This window comes from Chiloscyllium plagiosum, chromosome 9, assembly GCF_004010195.1.
Source record: "Chiloscyllium plagiosum isolate BGI_BamShark_2017 chromosome 9, ASM401019v2, whole genome shotgun sequence".
NCBI classification, from domain to species: Eukaryota; Metazoa; Chordata; class Chondrichthyes; order Orectolobiformes; family Hemiscylliidae; genus Chiloscyllium; species Chiloscyllium plagiosum.
The window spans coordinates 21,084,980-21,111,915 of NC_057718.1; the positions used below are offsets into that span (position 1 = coordinate 21,084,980).

The window sequence follows — 26,936 nt, forward strand, 5'->3', positions numbered from 1 at the left end:
ACAATTACAAACGAATAAGAGATTCAGCAGCAGATGACCTGAACTTTTTAGGGAAAATTAGATAAAGTTATGGAGCTGGAAATAGGCAGTCTTACTAATTATAAGAATATGAGGTCAAAAGCTCATCTTCTGGATCAAATGTCACACCAAGGGTACAAACAGATTGACTGAGCCTTAGACTGTTGCCTGGGAAGGATGGAGTCTGTTCCTTCTGAAGTTTGCAGAAGGAACTAAAAATCTTCACTCTTTTCAATACTTAATTGGGGGAGCAGGTTCCCAAAATCAAAAAGCCAATGTCTGGACCTAGTTCTTCTGGAGCTTCAGGAAAACGATAGATACTTTCTAACACTTTGATACAGTTATAGCAAAATATAATGTACAGAAATGTAATAAAAGACTACCAAACTTCCAGCAGTTCACCTTAATTTGCAAAGAATCAATCAGGTATCACAAATCCTCAAGTCAAACATCTGTGAATGTTTCTATGGAATTTTAAAATATTTCCTATAGCACTCTCAGATGTTCTGTTCCTCGAGAAGAAAATAATTGTGAGTTAGCATGCCCTTCATGTTATTTTATATTCATGCATAAACACCACCCTGCATTAAATCCATTTTATACACTAGCATACAGAATAGTCAACATTCCACTATTTCTGTGAGCAAAGAAAGTTTACTGAAATTACTCACAGATGTGAATTTAAACTTTTCAAACTGTTAACTAATGTAGCTAATTGAATTAATGGATCAAGTTGCTGAAAATCATGAAGGATATCACTTAGCAGCTGTATTTGTTCACAACACTTCGGAAAACTAAAACAGCATTTTCACCACTCCAGGGGCTCCTTTAATTAATTCCACAGTGTACTTTTCATAGTCTATGTTTTCGCACAGAATTGATATTGAGAGCTTCAGGTTTATCTTTTGTCTTCCCAGTTTCTATGACCCAACATTCTCCATGAACCTACCACTACCCAGTCTTCTGATAAGTTTCCAATTTCCAAACAAGATAGCATAAACATTCTTTCTTCTTTCATCACAGCATACACAAGTTTATACTCCTTCCCTACTCCTTCACCCTTCACTCAATCAAATCTTAAACGTTGACATTATATTCTTTTCTTAGCACTAACCTTAATGATTAATTCCAAACTTTACAATTCTGTGTGAAGAGGCTATTTCTGCTCTCTCCTGTAAATTTCTAATATTTAATTATGCATCTTTAGATCCTTCATTCGAGGTATCTGAATTAATGAAGCAGATTGCTTCAACATAATTTGTCGCAGTTGTTCATAGTTTTAGCTATTTCTATTATACCACCCTTTAAATCTGCATCATACTCACTAAAAATAATCTTACAAGTGTTATTTTTTTCATATTACTTAGCATACCATCTAAATCTAATCGAAAATCATACTGGTGAATTTTCAATATCCTTTCTACAGTATAAAGTACAATCTTACAGCTTCACTTTAACTAAAATTTAATGCCTTATATACCTTCACGATTATTTCTTGGCTTTTAATTTTCATACGTTGTGATTAAAACCTGAAATTCCATGAGTTTTTGATACAGCCTTCATCTATCTGAGGTGTTTCCTTTGAAATCCTGTAGCCTGTACTCCCAAATCCCTCCGTACTTTGCAGCTCAAAAGCTTATTGATATGGACTACATTATGAATAGGATTACTTTTGGAGCAGAACTTAAAATATGTAAGACTACAAAATAAAAATCAAATCACAATACAAATCTTATAAACATGAACAGAAGAAAGGTTCTGCATTAAATTAACTATTTTATTTCTACAATAGATGCCAGGATTAATGATTCAAGTCTAATTTGCATGCATTTCCTTACCTCCATTAAAGACAACTTCACCAAGACAATCCCTGGGCACCTTTGATGCACATCGCTTGTGGCAATTAAACTTGCAGTCTGTAAAATCAAAGCAAGCAAAGTAAATTTTCAATGGAATGCACAGATCCCTCGCTCACAGTGAGCTGACACTTTTTTTTAATCTGGTGGTAAACTCAAGATTTACTGGAGATGCAAGACAAAACACCAAATTCAGTCACTGCAACTTAAATCATATAGGATATAAACTCATTGAGAAGTATGGTTTTATTTTAGGGCATTGCAGTTTGGTGGATCCTGTGCAAATGCAGTAGAAAGTGAATTATGAAAAACATTTTGAAACAGTACATTCAACATATTGGATATTTTTTTAAAAATTCATTCATGTGATGTGAATTTATTGCCCATCCCTAAATGCCCAGAGGGCAGTTAAGAGTCAACCATATTGATGTGAATCTGGAATCACATTTAGGCCAAATCAAATAATGATGGCAGTTTTCTTCCCTTAAAGCCATTAGTGAGCAGATGAACTTTTCCCAATCATCAACATTGGTTTCATGGGCACCATTGGACTCTTAATTTATATTTTTATTGATTTCAAATTCAACCATCTGTTGTGGTGGGATTTGAACACAGGGCCCCAGAACATTACTTGGGACTCTGGATTAACAGAGTAACAATAATACCACTAGACCATTGCATCCCTGTATATGGGTACAGATGGAGTACAGCAAAGGTACGGAGTTCTAATAACGAGTTAAGGAATTAATCCTAAAATGTATTGTAAACACATTGGAGAAGCAATGTAGAGTCACAGAGTCATAAAGATGTACAGTATGGAAACAGATCCTTCGGTCCAACCTATCCATGCCGACCGGATATCACAAGCCAATCGAGCCCCACCTGCCAGCACCCGGCCCATATCCCTCCAAACCCTTCTATTTCATAGACCCATCCAAATGCTTCTTAAATGTTGCAATTGTACCAGCCTCCCCCACATCCTCTGGCAGCTCATTCCATACCCGTACCACCCTCTGAGAGAAAAAGTTGCCCCTTTAGTCTCTTTTATATCTTTCCCCTCTCACCCTAAACCTATGCCCTCTAGTTCTGGACTCACCCATCCCAGGGAAAAGACTTTGCCTATTTACCCTATCCATGCCCCTCATAATTTTGTAAACCTCTAGAAGGTCACCCCTCAGCCTCCGACGCTCCAGGGAAAACAGCCCCAGCCTGTTCAGCTTCTCCCGATAGCTCAAATCCTCCAACCCTGGCAACATCCTTGTAAATCTTTTTTGAACACTTCCAAGTTTCACAACATCTTTCTGATAGGAAGGAGACCAGAATTGCATGCAAAATTCCAACAGTGGCCTAACCAATGTCCTGTACAGCCGCAAAATGACCTCTCAACTCCTGTACTCAATACTCTGACCAGTAAAGGAAAACATACCAAACGCCTTCTTCACTATCTTATCTACCTACGACTCCACTTTCAAGGAGCTATGAACCTGCACTCCAAGGTCTCTTTGTTCAGCAACACTCCCTAGGAACTTACCATCAAGTATAAAAGTCCTGCTAAGATTTACTTTCCCAAAATGCAGCACCTCGCATTTATCGGAATTAAATTCCATCTGCCACTTCTCACCCATTGGCCCATCTGGCCAAGATCCTGTTGTAATCTGAGGTAACCCTCTTCGCTGTCCACTACACCTCCAATTTTGGTGTCATCTGCAAACTTACTAACTGTACCTCTTATGCTCGCATCCAAATCACTTATGTAAATGACAAAAAGAAGAGGACCCAGCACCGATCCTTGTTTGCACTCCACTGGTCACAGGCCTCCAGTCTGAAAAACAACCCTCCACCACCGTCCTCTGTCTTCTACCTTTGAGCCAGTTCTGTATCCAAATGGCTAGTTCTCCCTTTATTTTGTGAGATCTAACCTTGCTCACCAGTCTCCCATGGGGAACCTTGTCGAACGCCTTACTCAAGTCCATATGGATCACATCTACTGCTCTGCCCTCATCAATCTTCTTCGTTACTTCCTCAAAAAACTCAATTAAGTTTGTGAGACATGATTTCCCATGCACAAAGCCATGTTGACTATCCCTAATCAGCCCTTGCCTTTCCAAATACATGTACATCCTGTCCCTCAGGATTTTCTCCAATAACTTGCGCACCACCGAGGTCAGGCTCACTGGTCATTAGTTCCCTGGCTGTAATAGCAGAAGTTAATCAAATGAAAAACAACAATATAGATTTATATACATAAACACCGAGACAGAGTGCTGCACCATTATCTCAAGTATTTAATGCTTACATATGAAGTTACTTCATCTATTATTTAAAATAAGTTCAGAATTTACGTGTTTATAAAGGGCAGTAGATTCATGGTGAACAAGTAGTAAAAAAAATTGTTACTTAAATGTTCTGGTAGTTATGGTCGAGAAGTTGGAAATATATTACTCTATTTACTGCCAGCATTATACATCCGCAGAGTCCTTACCCCTACATTGCATTCCTTGTCGAAACAGTCCTTTTAATAAACGCTTGCAGTACTGACAAATCGTGGGACGTGTATAAGAGTGTATGACAAAGGTATGTGGTACTTTCACCCTCCCCAACACCATTTTTTCCATCCAGATTGGGCGCCCACTCCATGAGGGAATTCTTTTGCTGGTTTCTTGGTGACAACGCTGCAAAGCACATAAAATTATCAAAATTACGATATTAAGTGGAAGTGTTTCCATGACAATACTATACATTATACTCATAGTTAAACAGATGTATTTATTAATCATAGCACACTAAAATATAATTGTATTTTCAAGTGAAAGTCAACTATTGTTGTTTTCCACATGAATAACATAAACCAAGTTAAATAGCCCAACATCTTCCAAGGGAAACCAAAAATTGGAGGAAAATACACCCTGGGCCATTCTTTCACAGGAACGAATTACAGCTTTCAGAGTGGTACTGCCAGAGCATTGGGAATACGTTCGAAACCTGTTCTCTGAATGTCAAATAACATGGAGAAACACAAGTGAATAGAAAGTGAAAAAAATTCTAACTACAAAATTCCATCCCAAAAAACATTGACTTCTTGAAAAGTACAAGGAAATATTCATCATAATAGTTCAAGAAAAATGTAACAACATAACTTGGTGCAATATAGAACAAGGTATATTACCAAAACTGATAGCGAACTTGTGACACTTTAAAGGCAACAAATTGGGTCAATGTTCCAAGATATCATGGGCTATTGAAAGGTCCTTTGTAACAACAGAACAGGAAAAAACAGGCCATTCAGCACCCTAATCGATGGCTGCGTTTATTCTCCATGTGCAAACTCTTCTAATCACATTAAGCACCTTCTGAAGTGGTTGATCAAACTTGTGTTTATTCACCAGGATACAAATGCTACAGGAAGGATAGAAAGGGAGGAGGGGGAGTGGCATTTTTGATACGGGATAGCATTACAGCTGTGCTGAGGGAGGATATTCCCGGAAATACATCCAGGGAAGTTATTTGAGTGGAACTGAGAAATAAGAAAGTGATGATCACCTTATTGGGACCCCCTAATATTCAGAGGGAAATTGAGAAACAAACTTGTAAGGAGATCTCAGCTATCTGTAAGAATAATAGGGTAGTTATGGTAGGGGATTTTAACTTTCCAAACATCGACTGGGACTGCCATAGTGTTAAAGGTTTAGATGGAGAGGAATTTCTTAAGTGTACACAAGACAATTTTATGATTCACTATGTGGATGTACCTACTAGAGAAGGTGCAAAACTTGACCTACTCTCTGGAAATAAGGCAGGGCTGGTGACTGAGGTTTCAGTGGGGGAGCACTTTGGGGCCAGCGACCATAATTTTATTTGTTTTAAAATAGTGATGGAAAGGATAGACCAGATCTAAAAGTTGAAGTCCTAAATTGGAGAAAGGCCAATTTTGACGGTATTAGGCAAGACCTTTCGAAAGCTGATTGGAGGCAGATATTCGCAGGTAAAGGGATGGCTGGAAAATGGGAAGCCTTCAGAAATGAGATAACAAGAAGCCAGAGAAAGTATATTCTTGTCAGGGTGAAAGGGAAGGCTGGTAGATATAGGGAATGCCGAGATGACTAAAGAAGTTGACGGTTTGGTTAAGAAAAAGAAGGAAGCATATGTCAGGTGTAGACAGGATAGATCGAGTGAATCCTTAGAAGAGTATAAAGAAAGTAGGAGTATACTTAAGAGGGAAATCAGAAGGGCAAAACGGGGACATGAGATAGCTTTGGCAAATAGAATTAAGGAGAATCCAAAGAGTCTTTACAAGTATATTAAGAACAAAAGGGTAACTAGGGAGAGAATAAGGCCCCTCAAAGATCAGCAAGGCGGCCTTTGTGTGGAGCCACAGAAAATGGGAGATACTAAATGAATACTTTGCATCAGTATTTACTGTGGAAAAGGATATGGAAGATATAGACTGTAGGGAAATAGATGGTGACATTTTGCAAATTGTCCAGATTACAGAGGAGGAAGTGCTGGATGTCTTGAAATGGTTAAAAGTGGATAAATCCCCAGGACCTGATCAGGTGTACCAGAGAACTCTGTGGGAAGCTAGAGAAGTGATTGCTGGGCCACTTGCTGAGATATTTGTATCACTGATAGTCACAGGTAAGGTGCTTAAAGACTGGAGGTTGGCAAACATGGTGCCACTGTTTAAGAAGGGCGGTAAAGACAAGCCAGGAAACTATAGACCAGTGAGCCTGACCTCAGTGATGGGCAAGTTGTTGGAAAGAATCCTGAGGGACAAGATGTACATGTATTTGGAAAGGCTGGGACTGATTAGGGATAGTCAACATGGCTTTGTGTGTGGGAAATAATGTCTCACAAACTTGATTAGTTTCTTGAAGAAGTAACAAAGAAGATTGATGAGGGCAGAGCAGTAGATGTGATCTATATGGACTTCAGTATGGCGTTCGACAAAGCTGCCAATGGGAGACTGATTAGCAAGGTTAGATCTCACAAAATAAAGGGAGAACTAGCCATTTGGATACAGAACTGGCTCAAAGGTAGAAGACAGAGGACGGTGGTGGAGGGTTGTTTTTCAGACTGGAGGCCTGTGACCAGTGGAGTGCCACAAGGATCGGTGCTGCGTCCTCTACATTTTGTCATTTACATAAATGATTTGGATGCGAGCATAAGAGGTACAGTTAGTAAGTTTGCAGATGACACCAAAGTTGGAGGTGTAGTGAACAGCGAAGAGGGTTACCTCAGTTTACAACAGGATCTGGACCAGATAGGCCAATGGGCTGAGAAGTGGCAGATGGAGTTTAATTCAGATAAATGCGAGGTGCTGCATTTTGTGAAAGCAAATCTTAGCAGGAGTTATACACTTAATGGTAAGGTCCTAGGGAGTGTTACTGAACAAAGAGACCTTGGAGTGCAGGTTCATAGCTCCTTGAAAGTGGAGTCGCAGGTAGATAGGATAGTGAAGAAGGCGTTTGGTATGCTTTCCTTTATTGGACAGAGTATAGAGTACAGGAGTTGGGAGGTCATGTTGCGGCTGTACAGGACATTGGTTAGGCCACTGTTGGAATATTGCGTGCAATTCTGGTCTCCTTCCTATTGGAAAGATGTTGTGAAACTTGAAAGGGTTCAGAAAAGATTTACAAGGATGTTGCCAGGTTTGGAGGATCTGAGCTACAGGGAGAGCTGAACAGGCTGGGGCTGTTTTTTCCTGGTGCGTCGGAAGCTGAGGGGTGACCTTATAGAGGTTTACAAAATTATGAGGGGCATGGATAGGATAAATAGACAAAGTCTTTTCCCTGGGATGGGTGAGTCCAGAACTAGAGGGCATAGGTTTAGGGTGAGAGGGGAAAGATATAAAAGAGACTTAAGGGGCAACTTTTTCACGCAGAGGGTGGTACGTGTATGGAATGAGCTGCCAGAGGATGTGGTGGAGGCTGATACAATTGCAATATTTAAGAGGCATTTGGATGGGCATATGAATAGGAAGGGTTTGGAGGGATATGGGCCAGGTGCTGGCAGGTGGGACTAGATTGGGTTGGGATATCTGGTCAGCTTAGACGGGTTGGGCCGAAGGGTCTGTTTCATGCTGTACAATCTCTATGACTCTAACTATCTTGAATGCATATAATGCATTTTTAAATTTGCGTCATACATTTAGACAATTGTGATACTTTTAGAAAGAATAATGGTAGTGACTAGCTGTGAATTAATGCTATTTCCAAAGTATTCCAGAAATGTACAGAATTCTTTTTTCTGTTGTTACTACAGAAGTTGCTGACCTAGGGATCCTCTTACGGTGCAGTGGTAGTGTCCCTACTGCTGGATCAGGTTCAAGCAGTAGGGACAGGTTCAAGTCCCACCGGCTTCAGATGTGTATAAAAACGTTGATTAGGAAAAAAAGAGAGGTCGCTGATTAGGCTTTATTTGGAATGCTTGATGGGCTAAAGGGCCTTTTTTGTACTAATTGATTCTATGATCCTATAATACTTTAACCAGCCTTGTTCCATAATGGGAAATAAAAGTAGCCAGAAGTGACATATGAGATTGGTTCCTAGCTTAAAGAACTCAGCTTAATGAAGAGTGCTTACTCACAGTGCTCTTGCCATCATGAGTATTTGGTTGGCTTGATAGACCAGCTGATCTTTTCCTAATTTTGTCATTTCTAAATAACTACACATGTACAAAGTAGCTGAAGGTGAGGTTGCTGGTCCACAATTCCATCTAACCTTTCCATTTTTGGCAATGAGTAGATCTGTGCCACTTCTTACCCCTCTTACCAGAGCAGACAACACATAATTCCACTATGCATTGTTAATACACCAATATGAACATTGACGCATGCACTAAAATACTCCCCACACCCAAAACTTTGGACAGTTTGTATTGTTAATTTTAAACATTACCAATGCTCTCTTCAAGAACTATATATGTTGAGTGTTGGGATAGTGAGCCATGTAGGTGTTTGGTTTAGAGAGCCATAAATTATCATAGGCATCACTAGGATAGTAAATATGATTTATTCCTTCACAAAAGCAATGTAAGCACTTAGAAAGAAAAAAGCTAAAACCTAAAAACTGAACGTTTTGACTAAAACAGAAGGTTGCTAGTCACTCAAATACGTTTACCTTGATTAAACGAATTTCATCACTTCTTGGTTGTATCCCTGGATACAGCCCCTGTGGAGATTAACAGTTCAAAATAAGCACAGATCAGAAAAGTTTAGATAAAATTTTGTACCATGCATACTTAGCGTTTTTATTTCCTTGCCTCCTTTGTAAACCTCACCACCCAAAAATTTATGAACAGACATTATACTGAAATCACAGGTGAAACCTCTTGCCACAACGCTTGCAAACAAAGTACAAAACAATCAAGTTGCTCCTTCAGACCCAAAATAAAATTTTCAAATAATAAAGAAATTTGCCAGAAATTTTGTTTATTCGTTTTACATAAGAGTCTCTTTTGAAGATAGCTGATTCCAACATTAAACAATCTTAAAATACACAGCAGTGTTCAAGAAGATATTTCTGCCATGATTTCAATAAATAAAGACTCAGATATAAATTGTTCATCATGACCAGCAAACATCTCAAAATGCTTTATGGTCGATGCCTTTATAATATGTAGGAAACCTTGCAGTCAATTTGCTCACAGCAAACCTTTACAGTCAGTAAATGTGATAAATGGATCAGACAAGATAAGCTATTTCAGCAATATTGCTGAAGAATAAATATTGGTCAGGAGGTCAGGAATAATTCTCCTGCTCGTTTTCAAAATAGCGCAATGAAATCTTTTACATCCACTTCAGCAGGCAAATGGGGCGACATTTTAATGCCTTATCTGAAAGTTAGCACTTCTGACAGTGCAATGTTCCATTGGTACTTCACCTTAATTTCTGTGCTCCAGCTAAATTAATTTTAGAACACTGAAATTCAGAGGTGAGTTACGGCTATCTGACATCCCTCAAACACTTCTTTGCAAAATTGATCTCCTGATTTATTGGGAAACAATTATTATTATTTAATAAGGCAAATTAAGGAAGAAATTGTTAACTGGAGATCAAAGTTCAGCCAGGTGGAAAATAAGTGTGGTTGTGGATAGGGACTAGTTGGGTTTCTGTTGAAGGAAAGCATAGAAACTCCTCAGGCCATCCTGATGTGATGGTAGTCCAAGAGAGCTCTCTATTTCTTCTTTGAATCGAGGGCCAAGCAATCCTCATTAGGCACTTTCCTCCCCTTGTTCTAAAGGAAGATCCTTGACCTGAAAGTGTTGTTCTCTTCTCAAACCTTTGCTGACTGTTTTCAGCATTTTGTGTTTTTATTTCAGATTTCAAATATACACAGTACTTTTTCTTCTATAAAATTATTTACTGTCAGCCTTGATTTTTGTGTTCAAATGCTCAGTGATAAAATACTTTAAACTTTTGCCCTCAAAACATGCTGATACAGAAAGTCACAAAATGTAATAATGTTGGTTGCGAAACAGTGGAACATAATGAGAGAAAACCTTGCAATGGAGTTCATTCATCTAGCTTCCTTAACATCAGGAGATGGTTTTATTAAAAAATGGATGGCATTCAGAAACAAAATCAACAAAAAACAGTGGTGATTTTACCATATCGGAAACAAACAACAGTTGTGGCCATAAAGCCACTTCCAATTGGATCCTCAGCACCTTCAAAATTTATTTATCTGCCACTATCCCTCCTCAATCACAGCACTCTTTCAAGCTCTTAGCCTTGAAAATAAAAAAAAACGTTTGGGTCTAGGCTATCTTCTCAATATATTTTGAGGGGGTTTGGTCTGGTTCATAAGACCTTCGAATGCAATTCAACCTCTGCCCTTCACTTCCCATAGCATTCATTACAATTGCTAATTCCATCATCTTTTATATTATTTTCCTCAATATATGTTTAATCATCTCAATGAATTTGTTCACTCCAGTTGTTTCCAAACTGAAATAAGCACTCTAGTGGATTCTAGTTTTAAAACTTAAATATTGTTTTCAAACCCATACCCATCACAGCAATCTCTGCCAATCTCCAAAATACATGTGCTACTCCAATCCTGGCACCTAATGTATCAAAGTGTTTACACTCTACCACTGATGGCTGTGTCTTCAAACGCTTAGTTCCTTAGCTTCAGAATGAGTAACCTATTATCATTTTCATATTTGTGCTTACCCTGAATCATTTTACATTGTGACTTGGCCCATGCAGTCAACTATCTGACAGACCTAAACTGCAAAAGATATTGAAGATCTCATGATTTCAAATTGCAATTTGCCAGATACTACTGGCTAAAATGCAGACATGAGGATTTAAAAGCTATATGGTGTATGATTGGATATATTATACTATTTTAATAAAAACAGTTTCTGAATACCATAAGTTTCGAATGGAAAACTACTTAAAAGTCGAGATTATAGAAAACGAAAGGTTCCAAGCGATCGATTATGATAGGAGACTCTCTCATCAGAGGTACAGACAGACTTACTGTGGCCAGCAGTGAAAAGTCAGAATGGTGTGTTGCTTCCCTGGTGCCAGAATCAAGGATGTCTAACTTTCCAAACACAGACTGGGACTGCTACAATTGTCAAGGGTTTAGATGGAGAGGAATTTGTTCAGTGTGTACAAGAAAATTTTCTGATTCAGTATGTACACGTACCTACTAGAGAAGGTGCAAACTTGACCTACTCTTGGTAAATAATGCAGGGCAGGTGACCGAGGTGTCAGTGGAGGAGCACTTTGGGGCCAGCAACCATAATTCTATTAATTTTAAAATAGTGCTGGAAAAGGATACACTGAAACTAAAAGTTGAAGTTCTAAATTGGAGGAAGGCTAATTTTGACACCAATAGTCAAGAACTTCCAAAAGCTGACTGGGGGCAGATGTTCTCAGGTAAAGGGATGGCTGGAAAATGGGATGCCTTCAGAAATGAGATAACAAAAGTCCAGAGACAGTATATTCCGGTTAGGGTGAAAGAAAAGGCTGGTAGATGTAGGGAATGTTGGATGACTAGAGAAATTGAGATTTTGGTTAAAGTAAAGAAGGAAGCATATGTCAGGTATTAAATTGAATTTATTGCCACGTGTACTGAGGCACAGTGAAAAGCTTTGTCTTGCGAGCAATACAGGCAGATCACAGAGTTCTATAGTTAAATAGCACAGATAAGTAAATTATAGGTAAACAGCAGCAAAAACAAAAACACAGGATCAGGCGAATGTTAAGAGTCTGTGAGTCCATTCAGTATTCTAACAACAGTATGGTAGAAACTGCTTCAAAACCGGGCGGTGCGTGTGTTCAGGCTTCTGTACCTTCTCCCCGATGGTAGATGTTGTAGAAAAACATTGCCAGGGTAGAATCGATCTTTGAGAATGCTGGCAGCCTTTCCTTGACAGAGGGCCAGGTAGATGGATTCCATAGATGGGAGGTTGGCCTTTGTGATTGTCTGGGCCGAGTTCATCACTCACTGTAACCGTCTCTCTTGATGGCTACCTATAAAAGTTGGCAAGGGTATTCGCTGTCATGCCAAATTTCCTCAGTTGCCTGAGAAAGATGTTGTTGGGCATTTATAACCACCGCATCCACATGAACAGTCCATGAAAGCATGTTGTGGATTACCACTCCCAGGAGCTTGACACTCTCCACTCGTTCCACCTCTGTGCTGTTAAAGTGTAGGGGGACATGAGTAACATCCCGCCAAAAGTCAATAATGAATTCCTTGGTTTTGCCAGCATTGAGAGCTAGGTTGTTCTCAATGCACCATTGTTCCAGGTCTTCCACCTCCTGTCTGTTGTCTGTTTCATTGCCATCTGAGATTCGACCGACTATGGAGGTGTCATCAGCAAACTTGTAAATGGCATTAGGCGACGCAGTCACGGGTATAAAGTGAGTACAGTAGAGGCTGAGTACACAACCCTAGGGGGTTCAGTGTTAGTGAGGATGAAATATTGTCCCCAATCTTCACTGATTGTGGCCTGTGGGGCAGGAAACTGAGGATCCAGTTGCAGAGAGTGGAGCTTAGTCTGAGATCATTAAGTTTAGTAATCAGTCTCGAGGGGATAATAGTGTTGAAGGCTGAACTGTAGTCAATGAGTCATGTCAAGATGTTCTAGGCAGGAGTGAAGGGCAAGTGATATGGCACTTGACGTGGATCTGTTGGTTCAATAAGCAAATTGGAATGGGTCAAGAGTAGTGGGGAGGCTGGAGTTGATTAATGCCATGACCAGCCTTTCAAGTCACTTCAAAACCATCGAAGTTTGGGCCACTGGGCGGGGTCATTGAGACATGCTGCATGAGCCTTCTTAGGCACAGGGATGACGTTGAAGTATAGAACATAGAACGTTACAGCACAGTACAGGCCCTTCGCCTCTCGATGTTGCACCAGCCTGAAGAACCCATCTGAAGTCCATCTCTCCTATACTATTCTATTTTCATCCATATATCTAATGACCATTTAAATGCCCTTAAAATTGACAAGTCTACTACTGTTGCAGGCAGTGCTTTCCACGCCCTTACTACTCTGAGTAAAGAGACTACCTCTGACATCTGTCCTACATCTATCACCCCTCAATTTAAAGCTATGTCCTTTTGTGCTAGTCATCACCATCCGAGGAAAAAGTTCTCACTGTCCACTCTATCTAACCCTCTGATTATATGTCTCAATTAAGTCACATACCAACCTTCTTTTCTCTAACGAAAACAGCCTCAACTCCCTCAGCCTTTCATCATAAGATCTTCCCTCCATACCAGACAACATCTCAGTAATTCTCGTCTGAACCCTCTCCAAAGCTTCCACCTCCCTCCTATAATGCAATGACTAGAACTGTACGCAATACTCCAAGTGCGACCGCACCGGAGTTTTGTACAGCTGCAGCATGACCTCGTGGCTCTGAAACTCAATCCCTGTACCAATAAAAGTGAACACACCGGATACCTTCTTAACAACCCTATCAACCTGAGAGGCGACTTTCAGGGATCTATGTACATGGACACAGAGATATCTCTGCTCATCTACATTACCAAGAATATTATCATTAGTCCAGTACTCTTTATTCCTGTTGCACCTTCCAAAGTGAATCACCTCACACTATGTCCCTCTATAACCTGCAACATCCTTCAGCACTATCCACAATACCATTGACCTTACTGTTATCCACAAATTTAGTAACCCATCATTCTACACCCTCATCTAGGTAATTTATAAAAATGACAAACAGCAGTGGCCCTGAAACAAATCCTTGCGGTACACCATAGTAAATGAACTCCAGGATGAACATTTCCCATCAACCACCACCCTCTGTCTTCTTTCCACAATCACTTTACCCTCATCCACCTGTTTGCTCACCAACTCAAAGAACTCTAAGGTTTGTGAGGCACAACCTACTCTTCACAAAACCATGTTGACTATCCCTATAACTTATTCCTCTCTCGTTGATTATGAATTCTAAATGTCCTTTCTGCTACCGTAATACTGTCCTTGACTAGTAATACCACACCTCCCTGCTTTTGCCATCTCCTGTAAAGACAGGAGAGATTGAGTTGAATCCTTAAAAGAGTATAAAGGCAGTAGGAGTACACTTAAGAGGGAAATCAGGAGGACTAAAAGGGGACATGAGATAGCTTTGGCAAATAGGGTTAAGGAGAATCCAAAAGGTTTTAGAAATACATTAAGCACAATAGGGTAACTTGAGAGAGAATAGGACCCCGTCAAATGTCAGCAAGTCAGGCAGTATCCGAGGAGCAGGAAAATTGATGTTTCAGGCATTCCTGATGAAGGGCTTTTGCCCGAAACGTCGATTTTCCTGCTCCTCGGATGCTGCCTGACCTGCTGTGCTTTTCCAGCACCACTCTAATCTTGGGTCTTATCTCCAGCATCTGCAGTACCCACTTTCACCTGCTCAAAGATCAGCAAGGCAGCCTATGTGGAGCTGCAGGAGATGGGGAAGATACAAAATGAATATTTTGCATCAGTGTTTACGGTGGAAAAGGACATGGAAGCATAGAATGTGGGGAAATAGATGGCGACATCTTTAAAAACGTCCATATTAAAGAGGTGGTGGTGCTGGATGCCTTAAAATGCATAAAGGTGGATAAATCCCCAGGACCTGATCAGGTGTACCCTCGAACTCTGTGGGAAGCTAGGGAAGTGATTGTCGGGTCCTTTGCGGAGATATTTGTATCATCGATAGTCATAGGTGAGGTGCCAGAAGTCTAGGCTAACGTGATACCACTATTTAGGTAAGGTGGTAAGGACAAGCCAAGAAACTATAGACCAGTGAGCCTGACGTTGGTGGTGGGCATGTTGTTGGAGGGAATCCTGAGGGACAGGATGTACATGTATCTGGAAAGACAAGGCCTCATTAGGAATTGTCAGCATGGCTTTGTGTGTGGAAAAGAGTGTCTCACAAACTTGATTGAGTTTTTTGAAGAAGTAACAAAGAGGATTGATGAGGGCAGAGCGGTGGACGTGATCTATATGGACCAGTAAGGCGGTCAACAAGGTTCCCCATGGGAGACGAGTTAGCAAGGTTAGATCTCATGGAATACAGGCAGAGCTAGCCATTTGGATACAAAAGTGGCTGGAAGGTAGAGGACAGAGGATGGTGGTGGAGGGTTGCTTTTCAGACTGGAGGCCTGTGACCAGTGGAGTGCCACAAGGATGGATGCTGGGTCCACTACTTTCATCATGTATATAAATGATTTGGATGTAAACATAGGAGATATAGTTAGGAAGGTTGCAGATAATACCAAAAGTGGAGGTGTAGTGGACAGCAAAGACGGTCACCTCAGAGTACCATGGAATCTTGATCAAATGAGCCAATGGGCTGAGAAGCAGCAGATGGAGTTTAATTTTGATAAATGTGAGGTGCTGCATTTTGGGAAAGCAAATCTTAACAGGACTTGCACACTTAATGGTAAGGTCCTAGGGAGTGATGCTGAACAAAGAGACCTTGGAGTTCAGGTTCATTGTTCGTTGAAAGTAGAGTTACAGGTAGATAGGATAGTGAAGGAGGAGTTTGGTATGCTTTCCTTTATTACTCAAAGTATTGAGATAGGAGTTGGGAGATCATGTTGCAGTTGTACAAGACATTGGTTAGGCCACTTTTGGAAAGTTTTGTTTGCAATTCTGGTCTCCTTCCTATCAGAAGGATGTTGTGAAACTTGAAAGGGTCCAGAAAAGATTTTCAAGGATGTTGCCAGGGTTGGAGGATTTGAGCTATATGGAGAGCTGAGGCTGTTTTCCTTGGAGGGTTGGAGGCTGAGGGTGACCTTATCGAGATTTATAAAATCATGTGAGGCATAGAAAGGTTAAATAGACAAAGTCTTTTCCCTAGGGTGGGGGAGTCCAGAAATAGAGGGCATAGGTTTAGGGTGAGAGGGGAAAAATATAAAAGGTACCTAAGGGGCAACATTTTCATGCAGAGGGTTGTGCATGTATAAAATGAACTACCAGAGGAAGTAGTGGAAGCTGATATAATTGCAGCATTTAAAAGGCTGCATGAGTATATGAATAGAAAGGGTTTAGAGGGATATGGGCCAAATGGGACTAGATTAGATTAAGATATCTGGTCAGCATGGACTATTTGGACCAAAGGGTCTGTCTCCATGCTGTACAGTTCTATGACTTTATGAAAGAGTAGTCTAGGATTTTGTGTCATGAGACAGAAAAGTAAGCTCTTCAATATCAAATTATTTCATTTAGCAAAGCCCTTAAAGAATATTAACATCTTTAGAAGATGCATCATTGTAGTTTGACTCAAGGTATACAAGTCTTCAACAAATCACTCATCAGAATTCTTCTAGAACTTGCAATAAGGTTACTATTGGAATTTTGACGACATCATCTCCAAAATGATAAGCACGTTGGAAAGGCTTCCGAGTAGACTTCCAAGATTGGTCCTGGGTCACAGAGTTTTCAAAAATGAAAACAGACTTAAAAAAACCCAAGCTGGATGATATCTTCAAAAAGCACAAAAATGCTATTTCAAAGACATAAATCAAAGTGTCATGAATAATGCAGATACAAATGTACTACCCAACTTACATTGGAGTCATACATCAAGGGCAAAAGTACCAAAATTAAAAAGTTTCAAGTGAAGCACAGAGATTAGGGGGGAAAAAAAAACCAATAGATGAGTAAATATGTGGAACACTCAAACGTAATTAATACTACGTCAATTAACTCCTCTAAAAAAAGAGCAGGATAAATATCTGGTTTGGAATGTGATTGAAGGCTTTATAGGGATAAGTATAGACTGCATCAAAATATTCTGTGGCATACATTAGATGCTGTGCAGCTGGGAATGCCATCTGTGGCAAGTAAACTGCCCGGTTTAAATAATGTTGGCATATGCATAAAGAAACTCTGCAGTGGGGAATTGCAATCTTACACACCAGGCAAGAAAGTGACAAAATCAGATCAGTTTTCCCTTTCATAGCCTATTTTACTGATTTCAATAGAAACCAAAATAAGATGCAATGTTAGGCACATGGAAAAATGTAGTCTTGAAGATAGCATAACTATAAGTTTGGGTTACATGTAACACAAAGATTGCAACAGATTAACTTAATCTCAAACGGTTGCCAAGGATGAGGGTTTGAGCCTGCATTTAGTGAATGGAATTTGGAATAGTGACTGCAAACAACAGTTTCAGGTTTAAAAATATTCTTTCTAAATTTCTCCTCATCCAGTGTTCCTGTGATAATAAATAGTCTGATAATTTGCATCAGCTGAGAAATCAAGAAAGGTCGCTGTAAAATGGAGCTGGGTCATGTCAGCTTTATGTGACACCAAATGTTCATCAGATGATGCCTCTAAAGCACAGCAGTAAATGAGAAATAGGAAGGGGGCAAGCATATATGCTTGGGGAATAACAGAAACCGTAATATGGGACCAGGAGGAAATGACATTGCAAATGATTGCCTGATTATATTTAGATAATGAAGTACTGAACCATGGTGAGAGAAGTCCTCCTCACCTGCATAAACGCATAGGAGGATGACAATATGGTCAATAGTGTCAATGCTGTAGACTAGTTGAGAAGAATGAGGAAAATTTAACTTTGTCACCATCACACAGAATATCAGCTGTGACTTTGACAACAGCAGTTCCTGTCCTAAAAGTAATCAGCTTTGGATCAGTAACAACTTTTTCCAACAGTTAACAAGAAAAGGACTTGCATTCATATGGCACCTTCCATGATCTTGGGATGTCTCAAATCAGCGTATTGCCAATGAAATGCTTGTTCCTGTAAATGTACATAAATATGGCTTTCAACAGAGTTTTAGATTTAGATTAGATTACAGTGTGGAAACAGGCCCTTCGGCCCAACAAGTCCACACCGACCCGCCGAAGTGAAACCCACCCATACCCCTACATTTACCCCTTACCTAACACTACAGGCAATTTAGTATGGCCAATTCACCTGACCCTGCACATCTTTGGATGGTGGGAGGAAACCGGAGCACCCGTAGGAAACCCACGCAGACACGGGGAGAACGTGCAAACTCCACACAGTCAGTCGCCTGAGGCGGGAATTGAACCCGGGTCTCTGGCGCTGTGAGGCAGCAGTGCGCCTCACAGTGTAAAGCAAGGTCCTACAAGCAGCAGGGAGGTAATTAACAGGATGAATCTGTGTATGGTTGTTTTGCTGAAGAATAAGGACAATGTCCAAGACGCTTGAGGATCAAGGGTTATGGGAGAAGGTTGGAGAATGGGGATGAAAGACTTATCAGCGATGATTGAATGGCAGAGCAGAATCAATGGGCTGAATGGTCTAATTTTTGTTCGTGTGTGTTATGGTCTTACACAAGGCTAATTATCCCATTTTTCTTTGAGAAATGCCATAAGCTCATTCACATTCTCACAGAAGGACAGGGAAAGTATCATTTAATGTCTCACCTGAAAGATAGTACCCTGCAATGGTGCATTTCTTTGGATTGTACTGGATTATCAGGTTAAATTATATAGTCAGCATTCTTGGACACGCAACAAGTCACTATTTTTCTATTGAAAATGAGACTGTCATGAAGAAAAAAAACTAAATGCTTCAATAGATGCAAGTTTGGGGATGGGAATAAAAAACAAAAACAGAAAGACGCGGCAGGTCAGGCAGCGTTATGAAGAGAGAAACAGAGTTAAATATCTCAGACTGATAACTTTTCATCAACAGTGGAACAATTTAATGATGTATTAAGTTTTAAGATGTGTAGTGACAGAGAAGCAGGTTGAGTAGTTTGCAGAAGAATACTAAGCAAGATCTGTGCAAGGATGGAAGAGATAGACCAGGGAACTATAGGCCCGTGAGTCGAACATCAGTAGTAGGGAAACTATTGGAGCAAATAGTGAAGGAGAAAATTAATTTCCATTTAGAGGGGCAAGGTTTCATGAAGGATAGTCAGCAAAGCTTTGTCAGAGGAAGATTATGCCTAACAACTCTGTGGAACATTTCAAGGAGGTGACCAAATGTTTGGATGAGGGTAGTGCTATTGATATAATTTATATGTATTTCAACAAAGTCTCACAAGGGAAACTGATAAAGATAAAAACTCATGAAATCCAGGATAACTTGGCAAGTTGGATCCAAGATTAGCTTAGTGACAGGAGACAGAGAATGATGGTAAAAGGTTGTTTGTGTGACTGAGTCCATAATGCAGTGACATACCATCGGGATCAGTCCTGAGTCCCATACTGTGATATTCATAAATTATGTAGATGACAATGTGTACAGGGAGAAGGGGCAGAGATTATTAAGTCTATGAATGACACAAAGACTGACCGGATAGCTGAGTGTGGAAGTGTTAGACTCTAGGAGGATATAAACAGATCGGTCAAATGGGTTGATCAGTGGCAGATGGAATTTAACCCCAATAAGTGTGAGGGGATGCACTTTGGAAGAACTGAGAACACATGAATGGCAAGAGACCAGGAAAATCAGAGGAAGAGAGGGAACTTGAGATACTTGTCCACAGCTCCCTGAAAGTGGCAGGAGAGGTGGAGATGGTAGTTAAGAAGATGCTTGACTTTTGACAGTTGTAGCATAACTTATTAGGGCCTGGAGGTCACATTTGAGCTGTACAAAACTTTGGTTCGGTCATAGATGGAGTACTGTGTGCTGTTCTGGTCACCACACCATAAGAAGTATGTGATTGATCTGGAGGGGGTGCAGAGAAATTTCATTAGACCATTGCCTGGTATGGAGCTGTAAAGATGTGATTCAGCTGTGAAGAAAGACTGGATAAGCTTGGGTTGCTTTCTTCAGAACATTCACGCTCTTGCCTACTGCATCTTTTCAGCATCTGTTATATTAACTCTTACATTACACATTCTTGGTGGAAGGGCATGGGATCATAACCTTCATTCTCACATAAAGGTTATCCCAGAAGCAAGTACGAAATGCTCCAAAGGTTATGGAAACAATAAACCGTCCCTGACTTCTTGCACAAAATCTGGTTCCTGTCACCTTAGATAAATTAAAGGATTCCAGTTGAAATGGTTGTCCTTATCTTTGAACTATAATTTCAAAAGGATGAAGCTTCAGCTGACCCTTCCCTTCCTCAGTTCCTCTCCCAGGCTTTCTTCACTGGTGGAAGTTTTCCTTCTACACACTTTTTAAAAAAAATATTTTCTCATGAAATCCACTCTCTTCCCCCCAAAAAAAAGTAGTTTGAAACTCTTAACAAGTGAGTCAATTCAAGACAAACTTTGGGCTTGGAAAGAAAAAGCTTCTTTCAAAGAATATAAAATTTTAACGTTACACTACAGTTCTCAGAGCAGTGCAAAAATATCTCTTTTTCGAAGTGCACACATCTGATGTAAAAAATAAACAATTCTAATATGCATTTAACATGGCTGGATAAACTAACTCTCACATGTTTAGACAAATTTGACAAAGTAAACCCCATGCTATTGGCATGTCATTGAATGCTCACCTCCTCTGAGACTGAATCCGATGGTGCGGGCCTTGGAACAGAGAGCCCAGGCAAAGACACATTGGACAGGCGCCTCTTCCTCACTCCACTGCAGTTATTTGGGATTTTGAAGGCACATCGTTTGTGATAGTTGAGACCACATCCTGAACAGAATTAGACATGGATATTTAGGGAAAAAAAGTAAATTCAGAAAATGTTGGAGAAAAACAGCAGGTCTGGCAGCAGCTATGGAGAGGGAAACAGAATTAACATGGAGTCCAGTGTGACTCTTCTTCAGAACAATAAATTACTTAGCTTACTTATGAAAGCCAAAGCCAAACTTGGAAATCAGGGATTATGCTGCAGCATCTAAGATGAAACTATTCCTCAACCCCATCACAATGAAGCTCTGACAAAGTGCAAGTTTGGGCAGCTCTATCATATCATACGTGGTGCAGCCACTTTTGCATCAGTCCAGAGTGAGTATTCTGAAGTACTCAAGAGTTGAATGTCGCAACAGATGTCAAATATCCAATCTGGCGTCAGTATGCTTGGAATCAATAGGATTTGGAACCATCCAGGAAGCAATTTCACATAGCTTTGAATTTACATCAGTTGCATAAAACTTCAGTTGCATTTTCAAAGAACCCATGTGACCCAGCAGACTGCCTGGCAATTTCTAAACCATTTTATGAAACATTTTTACTGACATATCTAACAGTATGGAACTGATGCCTTTACCTCTGGATGGTATCTGTTGGTTTGGACCCAGGGAGAGCTAGCTAAGTGGATACAAAATTGGCTTGATGGTAGGAGACAAGAGGGTGAAGGAGGATGGTTGCTTTTCGGACTGGAGGCCTGTGACCAGCGGTGTTCTATAGGGATCAGGGTTGGGTTCACTATTGTTTGTTATTTATATAAACAATTTGAATGAGAATATAGGAAGCATAGTTAGTAAGTTTGCAGATGACACCAGAATTGATAGTGAAGGAGGTTATCTAAGAGTACAACAGGTTCTTGATCAGCTGGACCAATGAGCCGAGGAGTGGAGTTTAATTTAGACAAATGTAATGTGTTGTATTTTGTTAAGACAAATAAAAGGAAGAAATTACACAGTAAATGGTAGGGCTCTGGGAGTGTTGTCAAACACAGAGACCTAGGGGTGCAGGTATATGGTTCCTCTAAAGTGGCATAACAGTCAGACAAGGCAGTGAAAATGACATTTGGCACGCCTGCCTTAATTGGTCAGAGCATTGAGCATAAGAGTTGGGATGTCATGTTGTGGCTGTACAAGATCTTGGTGAGGGCACTTTTGGAGTAATTTGTACAATTCTGGTCACCCTAACACAGGAAGGATATGATTAAATTGGAAGGTGTGCAGAAGAGATTTACGAAGATGTTACCAGGATTGGAGTGCTTGAGTTGTAAGAAAAAGCTGGATAGAGTAGCGCAGAAATTGATCCTTTGGTCCAACCAGTCCAAGAATGCCATAACTTCAAATTAAACTCGTCCCACCTGCCTGTGCTTGGCCCATGTGCCTCCAAACATTTCTTATTCATGTTCTTATCCAAATGACTTTTAAACGCAACTGTACCCACATCAACCACTCCTCTGAAAGTTGATTCGAGACACTGTAAAAAAATTGCCTCTCATGTCTAATCTAAATCTTTCTCCTCTCATTTCAAATATATGCCCCTAAATCTTGAAATCCCCCATCCTTGGAAAACACCACCTAGATTCACCTACCCTTCATGATTTTCTAATCCTCCACAAGAACACCTCTCAACCTCCTATGCTCCAAAAGAAAAAAGTCCCAGCCTATCCTGCCTCTCCTTAGAATTCAAACACTCCTAGTAAATCCAAGTAAATCACTTCTGAACCCTCTCCAGTTTAATAATCTCTTTTCTATAACAGGGCGAACAGATCTGGACAGAGTACTCCAGAAGAGGCTCAACCAATGTACTGTACAACCTCAATACAATATCCCAACTCCCATCCTTAAAGATCTGAGCAATGAAGGCATGTGTGCCGAACACCCTCTTAACCGCCTTGTCTGTATAGCGTGGGATTGTTCTTCCCTGGAGCGCAAGTTGAGGGGTGACTTTACAGAAGCTTATAAAATCACGAAAGGCATAGGTAAGGTGAATAGCAAAGGTCTTTTCCCTCAGGTAGGGGTGTTCAAAACTAGAGGGCATAATTTTAAGGTGAGGGGGAAAGATTAAAAGGGACCTGAGGAGAAGTTTTTTCACACAGAGGGTGGCTTGTATATGGTTTGAACTGCCTGAGGAAGTAGTAGATGCAGGTACAGTTACAATATTTAAAAGACATTTGGACAGATACATGTATAGGAAAGGTTTGGCAAATGGAACTAGTTTACTTTGGGAAACCTGGTCGACACGGGCAAGTTGGACCAAGGGCTCATTTCCACGCTGTATGATTCTATGATACCCTGCCTATCTCTCCTAATATTAGCAAAGAACATCAGACTTGTGCACCCAAGCTTATAAAATGTTGAGGCCCTTTATGACTATAACAAATCTTGGTTTCCGCAGTTACAAGGGCATCATGTGGTTCACTCATCACACATTAGAATTTACAGCAAAGCTGCAAGATATTGCTTCCAAGAGCAGCATACAGCAAAGATTAAAAAAAAAGACCCAGTTCTCCACCATTTGACACCACCTCAGGTTCCTGAAAACTTGATCTCATACAGGGAATAATATTGCTGTTGCTAAACATTCAAGCACAAAAAACATTTCATCAAGAAGAAAATAATCCAAACCCATAATGTAGTCAGCATGGGATGAGCTTCTGAAACCAACTAGCCTCAGTCACAACTTTGATTACAGCTATTAGTTTGGATTGTAAGGACATAAATAATAGCAACCTAGGCCAATCGTTTCCTTGAACTGTTCTGCCATTCAACTCTAACTCTAAATATATTTGGCTCTCCCTCTCTAGATTTGGTTTGGATTTACTCAAGTGTGTTGGTGATTGCCGAATGAATGAGAGTCCAAAAATCTTTGGGAATTAGGGTCAAAATGCTGCTGTTGACTTGGGGCATGGGCGCAGGCAAAGCACCAACCACAGATTCCGCCAACCCAGCAGAGAGGAGATCCCTACTATGGTTAGGGCCACTAAACCTAATGGTTTAGTGGCCCATTAGGTCTCTGTTGCTCGAAACTTGGTTGATAATCTAAAGGCCAGTTTAAAGGTAGCTCAGAGCAATCAATGCCATCATGGAAACAGTGGACCTTAAGTGGTCCTCTGCTTTCAACTTATCCAGATAATTGCTAAAGAGGAAGTTAGTTGTAGTTTGAAGCTGGCTAAATACAGAAACAGGGGGAAGTGGCTAAACAGCACAAGTGTTGCTGTTTGCAGGTTCCAGGCAGTGAGGGCGAAGGAGAAGTTCCGGAGAATGATGTTTCCATTTTGTGGGGAAACAATTCTGGAAGATCTGGAAGTCATTGACAGCTCAGTGCAACTGTGTATGGAGTGCAGGAAGCCAAGAAGCAGTATTTGCTTGATGGAAGTGAGAAAGGTTGGAATTTAAAGAATTCTACAACAGCTTTGTGGAGCAAGCAGTTTAATAAAAGCTGAAACTCTGCTGGTATCTGGATGATTGGGGGCAGTCTTGGAAGCTTTGGGTAACTCAGTTCAGGAAGAAGAGATTATACTACTGAAGCATGAGCAGCCATTGAGGCAGGCCAAGTCAGAGAGGCTTTGAAGTGTTCGAAGGTTCGCCCTTCAAAAGTGAAGGACTGCGAATTTCTTGCATGGAAGACAGAGTTTTAATATTGTTCCACAGTCTCTCAACTACTAGGGTGGGAGTTGTTTTGATGGCATTAACCATTTGAAGAACAGTCTGTGGGATGTTTAACCCGTAATGTGCCTGTTAAGTCATTTTCACACCATATTAATTAGTAATGCCAGAATTGCATATATAGTGTAAGTGGTTTAGAAAAATTATTTACTTGTTCAGTATACCTATTTAGTCATTTTTGTTTATATTTCTGCAAAATAGAGATTTAGTTTAGTATTTCAATTCAACCCTAGAATCTTGACGCTTTTTATTATTCATGGTTCTTCTGCATATTCTATTCATTAAAAGATTATGGTCTAACAAGACAGATTGTAATAAAGATCAAGCTTGTCCAGTAGTCTCATAACTGGAATGATAGAAATTTTAACTTTCAACAAATGGAGAGTTTTACAACAATGTAATTCACATTGTAAAATGCATTACCTGGGAGAGTAGTAAAAGCCGGCTTGAAACCTTACAACTTTGAGAAAGTACATAAATGATTACTCGTCATAAATGCAACAATATTCAAGACTGTGAGCTAAGTGTTGAAGGTGGGATTAGTGTAGATAAGTCAGTACAGACTTGGTGGGCCAAAGGGCCTCTTATGTGCTACGTGACTCTGATTCAACATAAGATCTTGAAAGTGAAACTGATGTTCTATGATGAACTAAGTCTTCAACTAACTTTAAACTTGAACTCATTAATTCCCAGTTTATCTAATTTCGCACAATTTTAGCAAAAAGTAACAGCTAAGTTAAGGTAAAAACAAACTTGAAAATTAGCACGATGTCTGTCCAAATCAGAAAGACCAGCATGGCTGCATCCCTTCCACCGCACGAATATGACCAGTCTGCATGTAAAGGCCTGAAGTGTCACGATCATGGAACTGGATCACTGAAGTACAGTTATCCTACAACGTCTTCAGATACAGCCTTCCAGCAAACAGCAACTGTGAAAGAAAACTGCTCCCATTTCTCTCTCCAGAAACAGCACACTACATATCATTGATGCACTCCTCTTCTGCCATGGTTGGGATCAACCTAATAATTAGGATCCAGGAATTTTATGTTCTGCATGACCCAGCTACTCATTCACTCCCTTAAGCAGTTCAGTTAGTTGACAAGTATAAGTGTAATTTTACTTTCAGTGCCTTTCAAGCATATTTGGAAATGCTTTGTGGGAATGGAGTTATCTCAGTCCCAAAACAACAAAGATCTGGAACTAGATTTTTGTAATGGAGATAAGTATTGGGAGTCTGGCAAAGTCTGTTATGGAGGCCCCAGGCTGCCATATTTTGGGGCAGGATGGAGTCAAACTCTCATCTTCCCTGGGGATAGACTGAAGAGGGAAAAGGATGAGTAACAGGTTGGAATGCTTACCTTCAATTATTGGGCCATCAGCCCAGTTCTGATAACGAATGTGAGGCCCTCAAGTCCTCATCTGTCATACTTCCATGGCTGCCCACGCATCCTTCATGCACACTCTTCCAGTACTTATTGTGTACTGAAAATCAACAAGCCATTACCAAATTTAGCAAATCTAAGAAATGCTTCTGAAGCAATCAATTGAATTAATAACTAAAACAAATCCTCTGAGAAAACATCCCTCCTATAGGAAAGATGTTGTGAAACTTGACAGGGTTCAGAAATAATTTACAAGGATGTTGCCAGGGTTAGAGGGTTTGAGCTGTCAGGAGGGGCTGAATAGCTGGGGCTGTTTTCCCTGGAGCATCGAAGGTGAGTGGTGACCTTATAGAGGTTTATAAAATCATGAGGGGCATGGATAGGGTAAATAGACAAGATCTTTCCCTGGGGTGAGGGAGTTCAGAACTAGAGGGTGTAAGTTTAAGATGAGAGGGGAAAGATATAAAAGAGACCTAAGGGGCAAGTCTTTCACACAGAGAGAGTGGTGTGTGTATAGAATGAGCTGCCAGAGGACATGTGGAGGCTAGTACAATTACAACATTTAAAAGGCATCTGGACGAGTATATGAATAGGCAGGGTTCGGACGGATATGGGTCAAGTGCAGGCAAATGGGACTAGATTAATTTAGGATATCTGGTTGGCGTTGATGAGTTGGACCAAAGAGTCTGTTTCCATGCTGTACATCTCTATGACTCTATAACTGCAGGAAATTGAGATTAGTGCAGTTTTATCAATAGTTACACCAGTGCAGCCTCAGTGAGCTGAAGGGCCTTTTCTGTGCTGCATGAATCTATGATGTTAAATGATAATATCAATGATGGGACATATATATGTATTGTAAACACTTTTTGAAAAGAACATTGGGCAAAGTAAAAGACGGTCGCTAATATTTGCATGTGTAGGGAAAAAGCTGTTTGGATGAAGAC

The 26,936-nt window shown here is 40.3% G+C and overlaps 1 protein-coding gene across 6 annotated transcripts in view; it reads right to left on the reverse strand.

The window, feature by feature from the left end:
• Positions 1–26,936, reverse strand: part of prkd3 (protein kinase D3) — a 423,856-nt gene that overhangs the window by 109,424 nt on the left and 287,496 nt on the right. For all 6 annotated transcript variants that reach the window (XM_043695537.1, XM_043695540.1, XM_043695539.1 and 3 more), the window contains 4 exons: positions 20,803–20,945; positions 8,993–9,043; positions 4,357–4,546; positions 1,857–1,934 (listed from right to left, as the gene is read on the reverse strand). In XM_043695537.1, coding sequence (XP_043551472.1) covers positions 1,857–1,934; positions 4,357–4,546; positions 8,993–9,043; positions 20,803–20,945 — 462 coding nt within the window. The remainder of the gene's footprint in view (positions 1–1,856; positions 1,935–4,356; positions 4,547–8,992; positions 9,044–20,802; positions 20,946–26,936) is intronic.